At 51.9% G+C, this 14,011-nt stretch overlaps 1 protein-coding gene across 7 annotated transcripts in view; it reads right to left on the reverse strand.

Annotated features, from left to right (window-relative positions):
• The window catches only part of GRIK5 (glutamate ionotropic receptor kainate type subunit 5), a 291,864-nt gene that overhangs the window by 10,502 nt on the left and 267,351 nt on the right, over positions 1–14,011 (reverse strand). For 6 of the 7 annotated variants that reach the window (XR_013214619.1, XM_077259912.1, XM_077259909.1 and 3 more), the window contains one exon: positions 55–183. Coding sequence is in view for 5 of the 7 variants with exons in the window: in XM_077259912.1 (XP_077116027.1) it covers positions 55–183 (129 nt within the window). In the remaining 2 variants the exon portion in view is untranslated. Of the gene's footprint in view, positions 1–7; positions 184–14,011 lie in introns of all 7 variants that reach the window. The other variant, XR_013214618.1, reaches the window with a different exon arrangement.

The raw sequence follows: 14,011 nt of genomic DNA on the forward strand, positions 1-14,011 counted from the left end.
AACTCACAGGTCATCAGAAGGTTTTCTTGTTGCGTTGACCAAGATATCACTGACCTTTTGCACGGTGGTCTTCTTCCTTAGGACACTTTCCACCTTCCCACCATTTGCGTTTCAAAATCTCCAAGCGATTATTCTCTTGAAGTTGGAGGATTGCAAGAGTGATCTCGTCCCTGTATGGAGATTCTAACAAGAGAAAGGAATGAGTTTCCATCTTTGGCTTTACAAAGTTATCAACATTTCTGAACTAGGCATCACTCCTAAAAAATACTCCTTTCTTGCAAACACAGCGCCAAACTTGTTCACCAGTTGGGTATGGTATTGCAGCTGAACCCTACTTCCTAAGATGGAGCTAAGCTGTTACAACAGGGACAGGATTAAAGCAGCCATGTTTTTCTAATTCTGTATTCCTTTTATTTACCAAAATCTAAACCAATGGTTGGCATTTGTCTATACCTGCCCTTCCTGTACATATCAACCAGCCTTGGATGCCCACCACAGGTCGGAGTCTTTAAGACTGCCCTTCAGGAGTATTCAAGGCAGGTTGCTCATTCTGGAAATTGTCTGGTAGTGTCAGAGTATCAACCAGATCATGCTTTACCCTGTAATACGGCACCCTATACCTCCTTACTGCATCCATACAGCCCTCACAGCATATACATACAGATGTGACCATCCTTTCCTTTTCACAAATCTAGCAAATGGCATTAACTTTCAGTTAGAGCAGCTCATTGGCTTTGTACTCACTGACGCCCCTGCCGGAGGATAATGCCAGGCGAATGTCGCTAAGCATGTAATAGCCAATCTGCAAGGTGAACATTATTTTCTTTTTTACCTCTCTAAGACCATTAATAATTAGTTTTCCAGTAGTGGACAAACACTTTAAAACATGACTAAGGACATTAACCAAACTAGGAACACCCATCTTCCTTCTGGATGATCTAGGGTGGGCTCACAGACTTGGCTCCATTGGTCGGTACAAGGAACCAAAGGGGAAGAAAACCTCCACCCAATACATTCCTATGACCCCAAAGGGCATGTCTTATATGTGCAAATTAGATGTATCTCAATTTATCAAATGGTACATGTCGGATCCAATTTTTGAAGCCTTTGATGTAATATTAACATTAAGGAGAAGTCTCCTGACTCAGGATTGATGTCTTCCTTGCACAAAGGAACTTTCGAGCTATTGGCATTCAACGCAACGTCCTACCACCTGCTTCTATTATACGTCTGTACTGTGGGCCTGGTCTACGCTCTACAGTTTCCCGGCTTGTGCTGTCTTAATTACTGTTCTTGATGGGGACATTGATGCGCCATCTACCCAGATGGTCGAAAAAAGTTCCCAGTAAGGGTGGCCATCTGCCAGAAAGCAATTAAATCAAACAGTTTGAAAAGAAAGCAACATTGAAAAAAGAATTAATAAGCATCAGTAATAGACAATAACAAACCACCCCTAACATTCCCGGAGATAAATTAAGAAAAAAAAAACCTTTCCAGCTTTTGGTATCTTCACACGTTCAAGTCGATAGGGCTGATTTCGTTGCTTTAATTTGGTGGAGAGAAGGTTCTCCAATTTTTGGGTCAAGGTGAAAAACTAAATCCTAGACTCAAAAATTCAAGGACTTTAATGAATTTGCTAAAAATTTGGTCTCATTTACATCTGGGTGACAACAATATGATTGTCCATAAAGCTACCATGTAGGGTTGGTGCAAACCGATTTGGTTCATCGGCCAGAACAGTAATCTCTGCCCGCATGACGGGAGCCGTGAGAACCAACTCTTACCTGAAGACATCCACAGCTCTTCTTTTGACTAGCCATCGTGGCATGAGGCCCCTGTTGCGGCGTGTCACACATGTGACGATAGACCAGGCCGGCTAATCAAAAAAAGAGCCACAGATGTTGGCGGGTAAGAAGTGGTTCACAGGAGGGGAGTTCAATGGCCACAGATTACTGTTGTGGACAATGGACCGGGTTGTTTGAATGCTTTCACACCAACTCTACTCCCGGGAGCTTTAATTGATCCAACAACACTGGGGAGGGGATATAAAATTACATGATTATGGTAGCGCCAGCTGTTTTAGTTCAGTTTCTACATGGCCTATCATAGCAGTCAAGGTCTGCCACAGAAAAGGAGGCCCAGCTTGGCATTTCACAGTACAGGTGTAAAATAAGAACCCCAGATACATCAGGTGAAGGTCAGAGAAACACCGATTTCAGTGGGCTTGGCTGACCATCATGTATGATGGGGCCTTTTCCGATTCTCCTACCACTTGATTCTCCTGGACCCCAAAAAGTCATCACCCACCACATGTCTGCTTATAACACTGGTGTCTCTTACATGATGGAGACTTTGGGCTCTCTTAGACACAAGGTCCTGGCTGTGCCTGCTACTTCTTTGCCTCCATACTTGCCAAAATGGTGAACTTTAGATGCTGAAATCCCACCACTAAGGGCAAAACCGTGCAATAATGCCTATTTTTAATGGAGTTCTTAACAATCTGTGAGATCCAAAAATTTGACAAAATTGTTTAAAAATCAAACTTCAAAAAAACAAGGCAGCCTGGAAAAATTTTAAACTGCTGGCAACTACGAATACCTTATAGCTATCCGACTGGTTGTGATGACATGCTGATCAAAAATATTCAATCGTTTCTCATTTGGATTTTAAAAGGACCTGTCACCAGTTCAAGTTTAAGCGTGTCCAGTCTTTGCTCTTATTCTACTACTGCAGCTCCTCTGAGTCTTCCGGTTTTTGTTTTTCCAAAATTGATCATACGGTTCCAAAGATATGGGCCTCCTAAATTTTTATGGCCTTTACAATGGGGCGGGGCTCACGGGATAATTATGCAGAGCAGCCTGATGACACGCCTATGAGGATCCAGTGAGCCACACCCCTTCGTAAAGACCATAAAACTTAGCACTAAATAAAAAAAGTCTCATATCTCATATCTCTGGCACCGTATGGCAGATTAAAAAAAAACAAAAAACTATACAATCAGGGGAGTAGCGGGAATAATATAAGATCACAAACGGTTCACTTTTGACCGAATGATAGGTCCAATTTAAAAAAAATATATATATATTCTCATTAGTGTTGAGCATTCCGATACCGCAAGTATCGGGTATCGGCCGATACTTGCGGTATCGGAATTCCGATACCGGGATTCCGATACTTGCCGCGTATCGGATACCGGAATCGGAAGTTCCAAGATTCAAAATGCAGAAATTCAGCCAATGAGAATGATTCCAAGTGTGGGCACATCCTGTTTAGCATGGAGGGCATGAAACTACTGGCAAGGCTGTGATTGGCTGCTGAAATGATGTCATGCTGCAGTTTAAAAGTCGCTGGCGCCATTATGCGATCACTCTGCTGTGAATTCAGTTAGTGACAGGACGCTGTTTGCTGACTGAGGGACAGTTTAGAGATAGCGATTTGCTTCTTTGTGCTTTCCAAAGGCTAATTTAGCAACCGCTGTGTTCACCTACTATTCACCTTGCTTTTGCCTTGTAGCGCTGTTTTCACAGCGATCTGCAAGGTCTGTGTGTGTGTGTGTGTGAGTGCAGCCCACTCTCTAGTCTGAGTGCAGCCACATAGGCCATCCATAGCTGGTTGTATTCAGTTCAGGGAGGGTGGTTCATTGCCTCATACTGTTCTTTTTTTTTTTTTTTTTTTTCAAGTAGTGTAGTCTGCTGCTTATTTATTAAAAAAAATCCTATTAGTGTCTTTCCACCCGTCTCCAGCTAATTTGTGGAAAAACACTACATAGGATAAAGTAGAGGAGGGTTTTTGGGCCTTGCAGCGCCGTTTACGGCTGTCTGCACGGTCTCCGTGTGATTGCAGCTCGCCCTGTAGTCTGTGAGCAGCCATAGCCTGGTTGTCTCCAGCTCAGGGTTGTTCACTGCGTCATACCGCCAAATCAATTTTCTTTTTTTTTCAAGTAGTGTAGGTTGCTGCTAATTTATTTAAAAAAATCCTATTAGTGTCTTTCCACCCGTCTCCAGCTAACTTGTGGAAAAACACTACATAGGATAACGTAGAGGAGGGTTTTTGGGCCTTGCAGCGCCGTTTACGTCTGTCTGCACGGTCTCCGTGTGACTGCAGCTCTATCTGTTGTCAGTTCAGCCCCCAAAAAAGAAATAAATAATAAAGTTCACCAAACACACCAGTTACACCACTTTACATTTGTGTAGGCCACATTAGCTCATATTAAAGTCTAGTCCACACTTTAGAAAATTAGTGTTTCTTATACCTGTTAGGAGGAGTTGCTCAGGAATAAGCACACAAATCCGTTAGTACTTTTCTGCTTATCTTTATCAGTCAACCAAGATGAAGAAGGCAGTGAGTAAGGCACGTGGGCGTGGGCGTGGGCGCGGAGCAGGGAGGGGACGTGGGGATTCTGTGCCTGCTGCGGGCACCGGTGACTCATCAGCACCCACTTTCACCAGGCAACAGTCGTTCATGCGCAGCTTTGTGTCAGAGCGCCGTACACCGCTGCTGCGTCAAGAACAAATTGAAGCTGTTGTCGGATGGATGGCAGCTAATGCATCAACTTCCATTAGTGCCACATCCTCTCAGACACAGAGCACTGGAGAGCAGCCATCTGTCTCTTCACCACCTGCCAAATTGCCCAGGCAGACAGAGAGCCCAGGACAGGAGCCGTCTCTACTTCTGTTCTCTGAATCTCTTGGCTTGGAAACAGGGGGCCAGCCAAGCAACATTGGAGAAATGGAAGAAGAGGCAGGGTGCAGTGATGCCCAACAGCTTTTTCTGTCTTCCTCTGAAGAGGCGGGTGGGCCAGTGGCTCCGGTCACCACATCGCAGGCCGCATCAGCTGATGATGACACTCAGGTGCCACTTACTGGTGCGTGTTCTGCTGCTGAGACTACCCAGGAGGAGCAGTTGGGGGCAGAGGGTAGTGTAGATGATGAGGTCCTCGACCCATCTTGGCGTGAGGGACAGGAAGGTGGTGGGAGCAGCTCTGAGGAAGAGATTCCCCGTACGGCCCAAAGAGGGAGAGGGAGGGGGAAGACTGCGGATCCTGCAGCCTCCGCTTTGGCACCCGTTAGGAGCATGTCTCTTCCAAAAGCCAAAAAGGGCGCTCCCAAGACTTGCAGTGCCTGGTCCTTTTTTGACACAGTTGCAGATGACATTTGCTATGTCAGATGCAAGGTGTGTCATCAAAAAGTCAAAAGAGGGAAAAATGTCAGCAACCTCAATACCTCCAACATGTGGAAACATGTGCGCAACAGGCACCCGGCGGAGTTAGAAAAACACACTGAAGAGGTAGGCCAACCAACAGCGGCAGCTACCACCTCTTCAGCTCGTGTTGCCTCTTCCTCTAGCTCACACGCAGCTGGTTCGGCTTCCTCCCAGGATCGCCGTGGAAGAACCTCTGGCCCTGTTGTCCAGAGACCCGCTGTAATTCCACCCGCAGCACCACTTTCCCAGTCATCCACACACTCCCAGCCCAGTCTACAGCCATCGGTAGTACAGGCATGGGAGAAAAGGCGGCCTTTCTCGTCAAACCACCCACGAGCACAGGCTCTGACTGCAGGCATTGCCAAACTTCTGTCACTGGAAATGCTGTCATTCAGGCTGGTGGAGACTGACAGCTTCCGTGACTTGATGTCATTGGCAGTCCCACAGTACAATGTGCCCAGCCGCTTTTACTTCAGCAGGCAAGCCGTCCCTGCCCTGCACAAGCATGTGGAGGGACACATAAAACACGCGCCACTGAACGCCGTCAGTAGCAAGGTCCACCTCACCACCGATGCGTGGACCAGTCAACATGGACAGGGGCGATACCTTTCCCTCACTGCCCATTGGGTTAATGTCGTTGAGCCGGGTACAGACCGTGCGAGTGGCGCAGGACGTGTCCTGCCCACTCCAAGGATTGCAGGAATCCATTCTGTACGCATTGACTCCTCCTCTTACACCAGTTCCTCAGAATCATCGCTGCAGGAGCCGTCACAGTCCACCTCCACATGGACCCGTGATGAACGTGTACCTGTTACGACCGACATGAGCACAGCCGTGGCCAAACGTCAACAGGCCGTGTTGAAATTAATTTTTTTGGGGAATCGTAGCCACACAGCGCAGGAGCTCTGGAATGCCATCAAGCAGGAGAGCGATGTGTGGTTTGTGCCAGCGAATCTCCAGCCAGGCATGGTAGTGTGTGATAATGGCCGAAATCTGGTGGCAGCTCTGGGCCTCGGCAACCTCACTCACATCCCATGTCTGGCACATGTGCTCAATTTGGTCGTGCAGAGCTTTTTGAGGGACTATCCGGATCTTGATGCACTGCTGCACAAGGTCCGCCTAGAGTGTGCTCACTTGCGGCGTTCCAGCACGGCAAAAGCGCGCATTGCGGCTCTGCAGCGCCGACACCGCCTGCCGGAACATCGCATCATATGTGACCTACCTACCAGGTGGAATTCCACGTTACATATGTTGGAGCGGTTGTGTGAGCAGCAGCAAGCTGTAATGGAGTACCAGCTGCTTCAGGCGCAAAAAAGTCGCAGTCAGCGCCGTACAGACTTCACAACCACAGAGTGGGCCACTATGAATGACGTCTGCCAGGTTTTGCGTCCCTTTGATTATTCCACGCGGATGGCGAGTGCAGATGATGCACTAGTCAGCATGACTGTCCCCCTTATCTGCCTGCTTGAAAAATCACTGCAAGCGCTAAGGGATGATGTTGTGGAAGAGGTGGAGGATGAGGATTCACCATTTCCATCATCTTCTGGACAGTCAGCGCCACGTGGTTCCTCACAAACGCGTAGGCAGGGGACAGTTTGTGAGGAGGATGAGGAGGAGTCAATGGAGGAGGAAGACGTCCGTCCAGAGGAGGGAGTTACCGAATTGTCCAGTACTCAGTGTGTACAGCGAGGGTGGGGTGATGACGAGCAGGCAGAGATCACGCCTCCAGCAGGGGACAGCGTTTCTTGGGCAGTTGGCAGTCTGCAGCACATGGTGGATTACATGCTGCAATGCCTGAGAAACGACCGCCGCATCGCCCACATTCTCAACATGTCTGATTATTGGGTGTTCACCCTCCTCGATCCTCGCTACCGGGACAACGTAGAAAGCCTCATCACACCGTTGAACCGGGAGCGAAAAATGCGGGAGTACCAAGACACACTGGTCAATTCCATCATCTTCTCCATTCCAACTGAGAGAAGTTCTGCTAGTGCATTCCAAAGCAGCTCAGTGCGTCCAGGCAGTGGTGGAGGCTCTGCACAAAGAGGGAGCAGAAGCAGTGCCTCTGCCCAAGGCAAGACCAGTATGGCCCAACTGTGGCACAGTTTTCTGTGCCCCCCACAAAAGTCTACACCATCACAGACGGCTTCAGTCAGCAGGAGGCAACGGTTCCGTCAGATGGTGACAGACTACATGTCTTGCCCTCTTGCTGTACTCCCAGACGATACATGGCCAGAGCTAAGCCAGTATGCATTGGAGGTGCTGTCTTGCCCTGCGGCCAGTGTATTATCGGAACGTGTCTTTAGTGCTGCAGGTGGTGTACTAACTGACCGTCGCATGCGACTATCCTCCGATAACGTTGACCGGCTTACTTTCCTGAAAATGAACAAGGCCTGGATCTCGCAGGAATTTGCCACTCCTCCTCCTGATTAAATAATTAGGTCACTGTATACGTTATCCAGGTCTCCTGTTGTGTTCATCTTTCTACCACCTGAACTTAAATTCCTGGGCTCCAACACCGCCAGTTGAGGCTCAGAAGTGCCGTCTGCACAGTCAAAACATACGACCCAGTGTTATTGGGTTTCAGTAACGTCAGCTGATCCCCAGCTGTGTAGCCGGCAATGTGTCATGCGACCGCCACGTTGACACAACAACTGAAATGTAAGGGAATCTGTCCCCCCCCCCCCAAGGCGTTTGTTACTGAAAGAGCCACCTTGTGCAGCAGTAATGCTGCACAAGGAAAAGGTAGCTATTTTTGTTTAGCACCTTGCACACGCAGAACTTAACACTTATAAAATGTGTCCACTGATACCGTAACACCGTCCCGGAGGTGGGACTTTCCTTCGTAATGTGACGCAGCACAGCCGTCATTCCTACCCCCCCCGGCGCCGCGCACCCGCTCCTCAGCGTTGTTTGATTCCGTCCCGGAGCCTGCGCTGTTATGTTATCCCGTGGCCAGGCACACTTAGCGCTGCCCGTCTTCTGGCATCATTTGGTGTCAGGATGGCTGCGCCTGTGCGGCCGCGCTGGCAGAGAGCCCGCCTCGCAGTGTCTTCTGATTTAATCCCACTGGGGGCCTGGGATCCATGGACATGCGCAGTGCATATCTGAACCTCCACCTCTCACTCATCTCCCTATGGCTTCTTCAGACTGTTCGGTGTCAGCTGGTCCCTAATAGCATGCCACGGCCGTGACACCGCACAGTCTTAAGAAGCCGTAGGGAGGGGAGTGAGAGGTGAGGATATGCACTGCGCATGTCCATGGATCCCAGGCCCCCAGTGGGATTAAATCAGAAGACACTGCGAGGCGGGCTCTCGGCCAGCGCGGCCGCACAGGCGCAGCCATCCTGACACCAAATGATGCCAGAAGACGGGCAGCGCTAAGTGTGCCTGGCCACGGGATAACATAACAGCGCAGGCTCCGGGACGGAATCAAACAACGCTGAGGAGCCGGTGCGCGTCGCCGGGGGGGTAGGAATGACGGCTGTGCTGCGTCACATTACGAAGGAAAGTCCCACCTCCAGGACGGTTTTACGGTTGCAGGGGACACATTTTATAAGTGTTTAGTTCTGTGTTTGCAAGGAGCATGATGAAAAGAGCCACCTTTTCCTTTTGCATCTTTTGTGCTGCACAAGCTGGCTCTTTCAGCTACAAACGCCTTGGGGGGGGGTTAAAGGTTCCCTTTCGACTTTCTCAGGCTTCGGCCTACATTGTGTTCCTCTGCTTTTCCACCTGTCCCTGGGCTCCAACACCGCCAGTTGCCGTCCAGAAGTGCTGTACGCACAGTCAACAGTCCCTCCTCTGTTATTGGGGTTCAGTAACGTCAGCTGTTCCCCTGCTGTGTGTGTGGCAATCCCTCCTACCTCCTCCAACCTCCTCCTCCTCCACCTGTCCCTGGGCTCCAACACCGCCAGTTGCCGTCCAGAAGTGCTGTACGCACAGTCAACAGTCCCTCCTCTGTTATTGGGGTTCAGTAACGTCAGCTGTTCCCCTGCTGTGTGTGTGGCAATCCCTCCTACCTCCTCCAACCTCCTCCTCCTCCACCTGTCCCTGGGCTCCAACACCGCCAGTTGCCGTCCAGAAGTGCTGTACGCACAGTCAACAGTCCCTCCTCTGTTATTGGGGTTCAGTAACGTCAGCTGTTCCCCTGCTGTGTGTGTGGCAATCCCTCCTACCTCCTCCAACCTCCTCCAACCTCCTCCTGTCCCTGGGCTCCAACACCGCCAGTTGCCGTCCAGAAGTGCTGTACGCACAGTCAACAGTCCCTCCTCTGTTATTGGGGTTCAGTAACGTCAGCTGTTCCCCTGCTGTGTGTGTGGCAATCCCTCCTACCTCCTCCAACCTCCTCCTCCTCCACCTGTCCTTGGGCTCCAACACCGCCAGTTGCCGTCCAGAAGTGCTGTACGCACAGTCAACAGTCCCTCCTCTGTTATTGGGGTTCAGTAACGTCAGCTGTTCCCCTGCTGTGTGTGTGGCAATCCCTCCTACCTCCTCCAACCTCCTCCTCCTCCACCTGTCCCTGGGCTCCAACACCGCCAGTTGCCGTCCAGAAGTGCTGTACGCACAGTCAACAGTCCCTCCTCTGTTATTGGGGTTCAGTAACGTCAGCTGTTCCCCTGCTGTGTGTGTGGCAATCCCTCCTACCTCCTCCAACCTCCTCCTCCTCCACCTGTCCCTGGGCTCCAACACCGCCAGTTGCCGTCCAGAAGTGCTGTACGCACAGTCAACAGTCCCTCCTCTGTTATTGGGGTTCAGTAACGTCAGCTGTTCCCCTGCTGTGTGTGTGGCAATCCCTCCTACCTCCTCCAACCTCCTCCTCCTCCTCCTGTCCCTGGGCTCCAACACCGCCAGTTGCCGTCCAGAAGTGCTGTACGCACAGTCAACAGTCCCTCCTCTGTTATTGGGGTTCAGTAACGTCAGCTGTTCCCCTGCTGTGTGTGTGGCAATCCCTCCTACCTCCTCCAACCTCCTCCTCCTCCACCTGTCCCTGGGCTCCAACACCGCCAGTTGCCGTCCAGAAGTGCTGTACGCACAGTCAACAGTCCCTCCTCTGTTATTGGGGTTCAGTAACGTCAGCTGTTCCCCTGCTGTGTGTGTGGCAATCCCTCCTACCTCCTCCAACCTCCTCCTGTCCCTGGGCTCCAACACCGCCAGTTGCCGTCCAGAAGTGCTGTACGCACAGTCAACAGTCCCTCCTCTGTTATTGGGGTTCAGTAACGTCAGCTGTTCCCCTGCTGTGTGTGTGGCAATCCCTCCTACCTCCTCCAACCTCCTCCTCCTCCACCTGTCCCTGGGCTCCAACACCGCCAGTTGCCGTCCAGAAGTGCTGTACGCACAGAGCCAAACACCTCGCAAATGTGTTAGTGGGGTTCAGCACCGCCAGCTGTTCCCCTGCTGTGTATACGGCAACGTGTACTGCGACCGCCACGCAGGCACAACAAGTTAAATTTAAGGGAACCTGTCCCCCCCCCCCCAGGCGTTTGTTACTGAAGGAGCCACCTTGTGCAGCAGTAATGATGCAAAGGGAAAAAGTGCCTCTTTTCGTGGTGCTCCTTGCAGATGCTGAACCTAACACTTATGAAATGTGTCCCCTCACAGCGTTCAACCGTCCGGTAGGTGGAACTTTCCTTTGTCATGTGACGCAGCACAGCCGTCATTTTTACCCCCTTGGCGCCGTGCGCCGCCGCCTCCTCAGCGTTGTTTGAATCTGTCCCGGAGCCTGCGCTGTTAGGTTACCCCTTGGCCATGCACACATTTCGCGCTGCCTGTCTTCTGACATCATTTGCTGTCAGGCTGGCTGCGCCTGTGTGTGTGCGCTGTCCGAGATTCAGCCTCGCAGTGTCGTGTAATGTAATCCCACCGCGGGCCTGGGATCCGTGGCCATGCGCAGTGCATATCCTCGCCTCTCACTCCCCTCCCTACGGCTTCTAAAGACTGTTCGGTGTCAGCTGATCCCTAATAGCATGCCACGGCCGTGACACCGCACAGTCTGAAGAAGCCGTAGGGAGGGGAGTGAGAGGTGAGGATATGCACTGCGCATGGCCACGGATCCCAGGCCCGCGGTGGGATTACATTAGACGACACCGCGAGGCAGAATCTCGGACAGCGCACCCACACAGGCGCAGCCAGCCTGACAGCAAATGATGTCAGAAGACGGGCAGCGCAAAATGTGTGCATGGCCAAGGGGTAACCTAACAGCGCAGGCTCCGGGACAGATTCAAACAACGCTGAGGAGGCGGCGCACGGCGCCAAGGGGGTAAAATTGACGGCTGTGCTGCGTCAGATGACAAAGGAAAGTTCCAACTACCGGACGGTTGAACGCTGTGAGGGGACACATTTCATAAGTGTTAGGTTCAGCATCTGCAAGGACCATAATTAAAAGAGCTAAGTTTACCTTTTCCAGCATTAGTGGTGTACACGATGGCTCTTCCAGCTACAAACGCCTGGGGGGGGGGGGGTTAAAGGTTTCCTTTCAACTTGCTCCAGTGCAGGCTTCGGCCTACACTCCGCTCCCCCTGCTCCCCCTGCAGAGCCCTGGGCTCCAACACCGCCAGTTGGGGCCCGGTACTGCTAGCTGCACAGAGAAAAACACCAGCCAATGTGTCAGTGGGGTTCAGCACCGCCAGCTGTTCCCCTGCTGTGCAGCCGGCAACGTGTCCTGCAACTGCCACGCAGGCACAACAGACCCAAAAGCTGCCGCCAGTGCAGGCTTCGGCCTACACTCTGCTCCATCTCCTCCTCCTGCTGACCCCGGGCTCCAACACCGCCAGTTGGGGCCCGGTACTGCTAGCTGCACAGAGAAAAACACCAGCCAATGTGTCAGTGGGGTTCAGCACCGCCAGCTGTTCCCCTGCTGTGCAGCCGGCATCGTGTCCTGCAAAAGCCACGCAGACACAAGAACTGAAATTGAAGGGAACCTGTCCCCCCTCCCCCAGGCGTTTGTACGTTTTAAAGGTCACCTTGTACAGCGGTAATGCTGCATGTGTGCAAGGTGGCTCATAAACGTATTCTCCTCGCACATGTGGAACTGAAAACACGTCTAAAATGTGTCCTCTGTGTGACCATTTAACCGTCCCGGTGGTGTGACTTTCCTTTGTAATGACACGCTGCAACCCCCTTGGTAGCGCTGCCCGTCTTCTGGCATCATTGTTTGGCTGCCTGCGCCTCTGCGGCCGCCCTGACCCACACAACGCCCCTCGTTGTCTTATTTATTGGGACTGCGAGGGTGTGATTGACGGGCATGATCAGTGCATCAGTTCGCCTGTCCCTCATCTCCTTCCGCCTTCTGCGGACTGTGCGGCTTCATGGCCGTGGCATGCGATAAGGGATCAGATGACGCCGCACAGTCTGAAGCGGGTGTAAGGACCCGAGTGCGAGAGGCGAACATATGTGCTGCGCCAGGCCCTGAATCCCAGCCCCGCAGTGTTTTAACAATGTTAAGACACTGCGGGGCTGGGATTCATGGTCATCGCGAACCGCACCGGCCGACATTAAATGATGCCAGAACATGGGCAGCGCTAACAGCGCTAGGCCAGGGGATCACACGACAGCGCAGACTCCTGTACAGCAAATAACAACGCTCAGGAGGCTGCACCCAGCACCAAGGTGGGATTCTTGACATCTGTGCTGCGTCTCATTACAAAGGGAACTCGCGCCTCCAACACAGTTTGACTGTTTAAAGGGCTAAATGTTATACGTGTTTCATTCAGCGTGTGCAAGGAGCGAAATTAAAAGAGCAACCTTTGACTTGTGCAGCACTACTGCTGCATAAGCTGTGGCTCTTCTACTTTGTAACCCCTGAGGGGGGGTTAAAGGTTACCTTTGAAATTGGTTCAATTAGGCTTCGGCCTACACTCTGCTCCCCCTGCAGAGCCCTGGGCTCCAACACCGCCAGTTGGGGCCCGGTACTGCTAGCTGCACAGAGAAAAACACCAGCCAATGTGTCAGTGGGGTTCAGCACCGCCAGCTGTTCCCCTGCTGTGCAGCCGGCAACGTGTCCTGCAACTGCCACGCAGGCACAACAGACCCAAAAGCTGCCGCCAGTGCAGGCTTCGGCCTACACTCTGCTCCATCTCCTCCTCCTGCTGACCCCGGGCTCCAACACCGCCAGTTGGGGCCCGGTACTGCTAGCTGCACAGAGAAAAACACCAGCCAATGTGTCAGTGGGGTTCAGCACCGCCAGCTGTTCCCCTGCTGTGCAGCCGGCATCGTGTCCTGCAAAAGCCACGCAGACACTTGCTCTTGTACCTTCTGCTCCCCATCCTGGTTCCAGTACCGTCAGCTGGTTCCGGGCAGAGCCTTTGGCTTAGGTGCCTCCCTCTGGGTATCCGAGTTCCACCAACGTCAGGTGGTCCTTGGTAGTGCTTTCAGGCACGGGTACCTCCTGCTTAGTAACCGGGTTCCAGTAACGTCAGCTGGTCCTCAGTAGTTCCATTGGCTCTTGGACCTTCGGCTACTCATCCGGGTTCCAGCACCGTCAGCTGGTTCTCGGCAGTGTCTTTTGCTCTTGTACCTTCTGCTCCCCATCCTGGTTCCAGTACCGTCAGCTGGTTCCGGGCAGAGCCTTTGGCTTAGGTGCCTCCCTCTGGGTATCCGAGTTCCACCAACGTCAGGTGGTCCTTGGTAGTGCTTTCAGGAACGGGTACCTCCTGCTTAGTAACCGGGTTCCAGTAACGTCAGCTGGTCCTCGGTAGTTCCATTGGCTCTTGGACCTTCGGGTAGCCATCCGAGTTCCAGTTCCATCAGCTGGTTCTCGGCATTTTCTCAGCCTTCTTGTCCCTTCTGCTACATTTCCAAGTTCAAGAGACTAA

The sequence above is a fragment of the Ranitomeya variabilis genome, chromosome 4, assembly GCF_051348905.1.
Source record: "Ranitomeya variabilis isolate aRanVar5 chromosome 4, aRanVar5.hap1, whole genome shotgun sequence".
NCBI lineage: Eukaryota > Metazoa > Chordata > Amphibia > Anura > Dendrobatidae > Ranitomeya > Ranitomeya variabilis.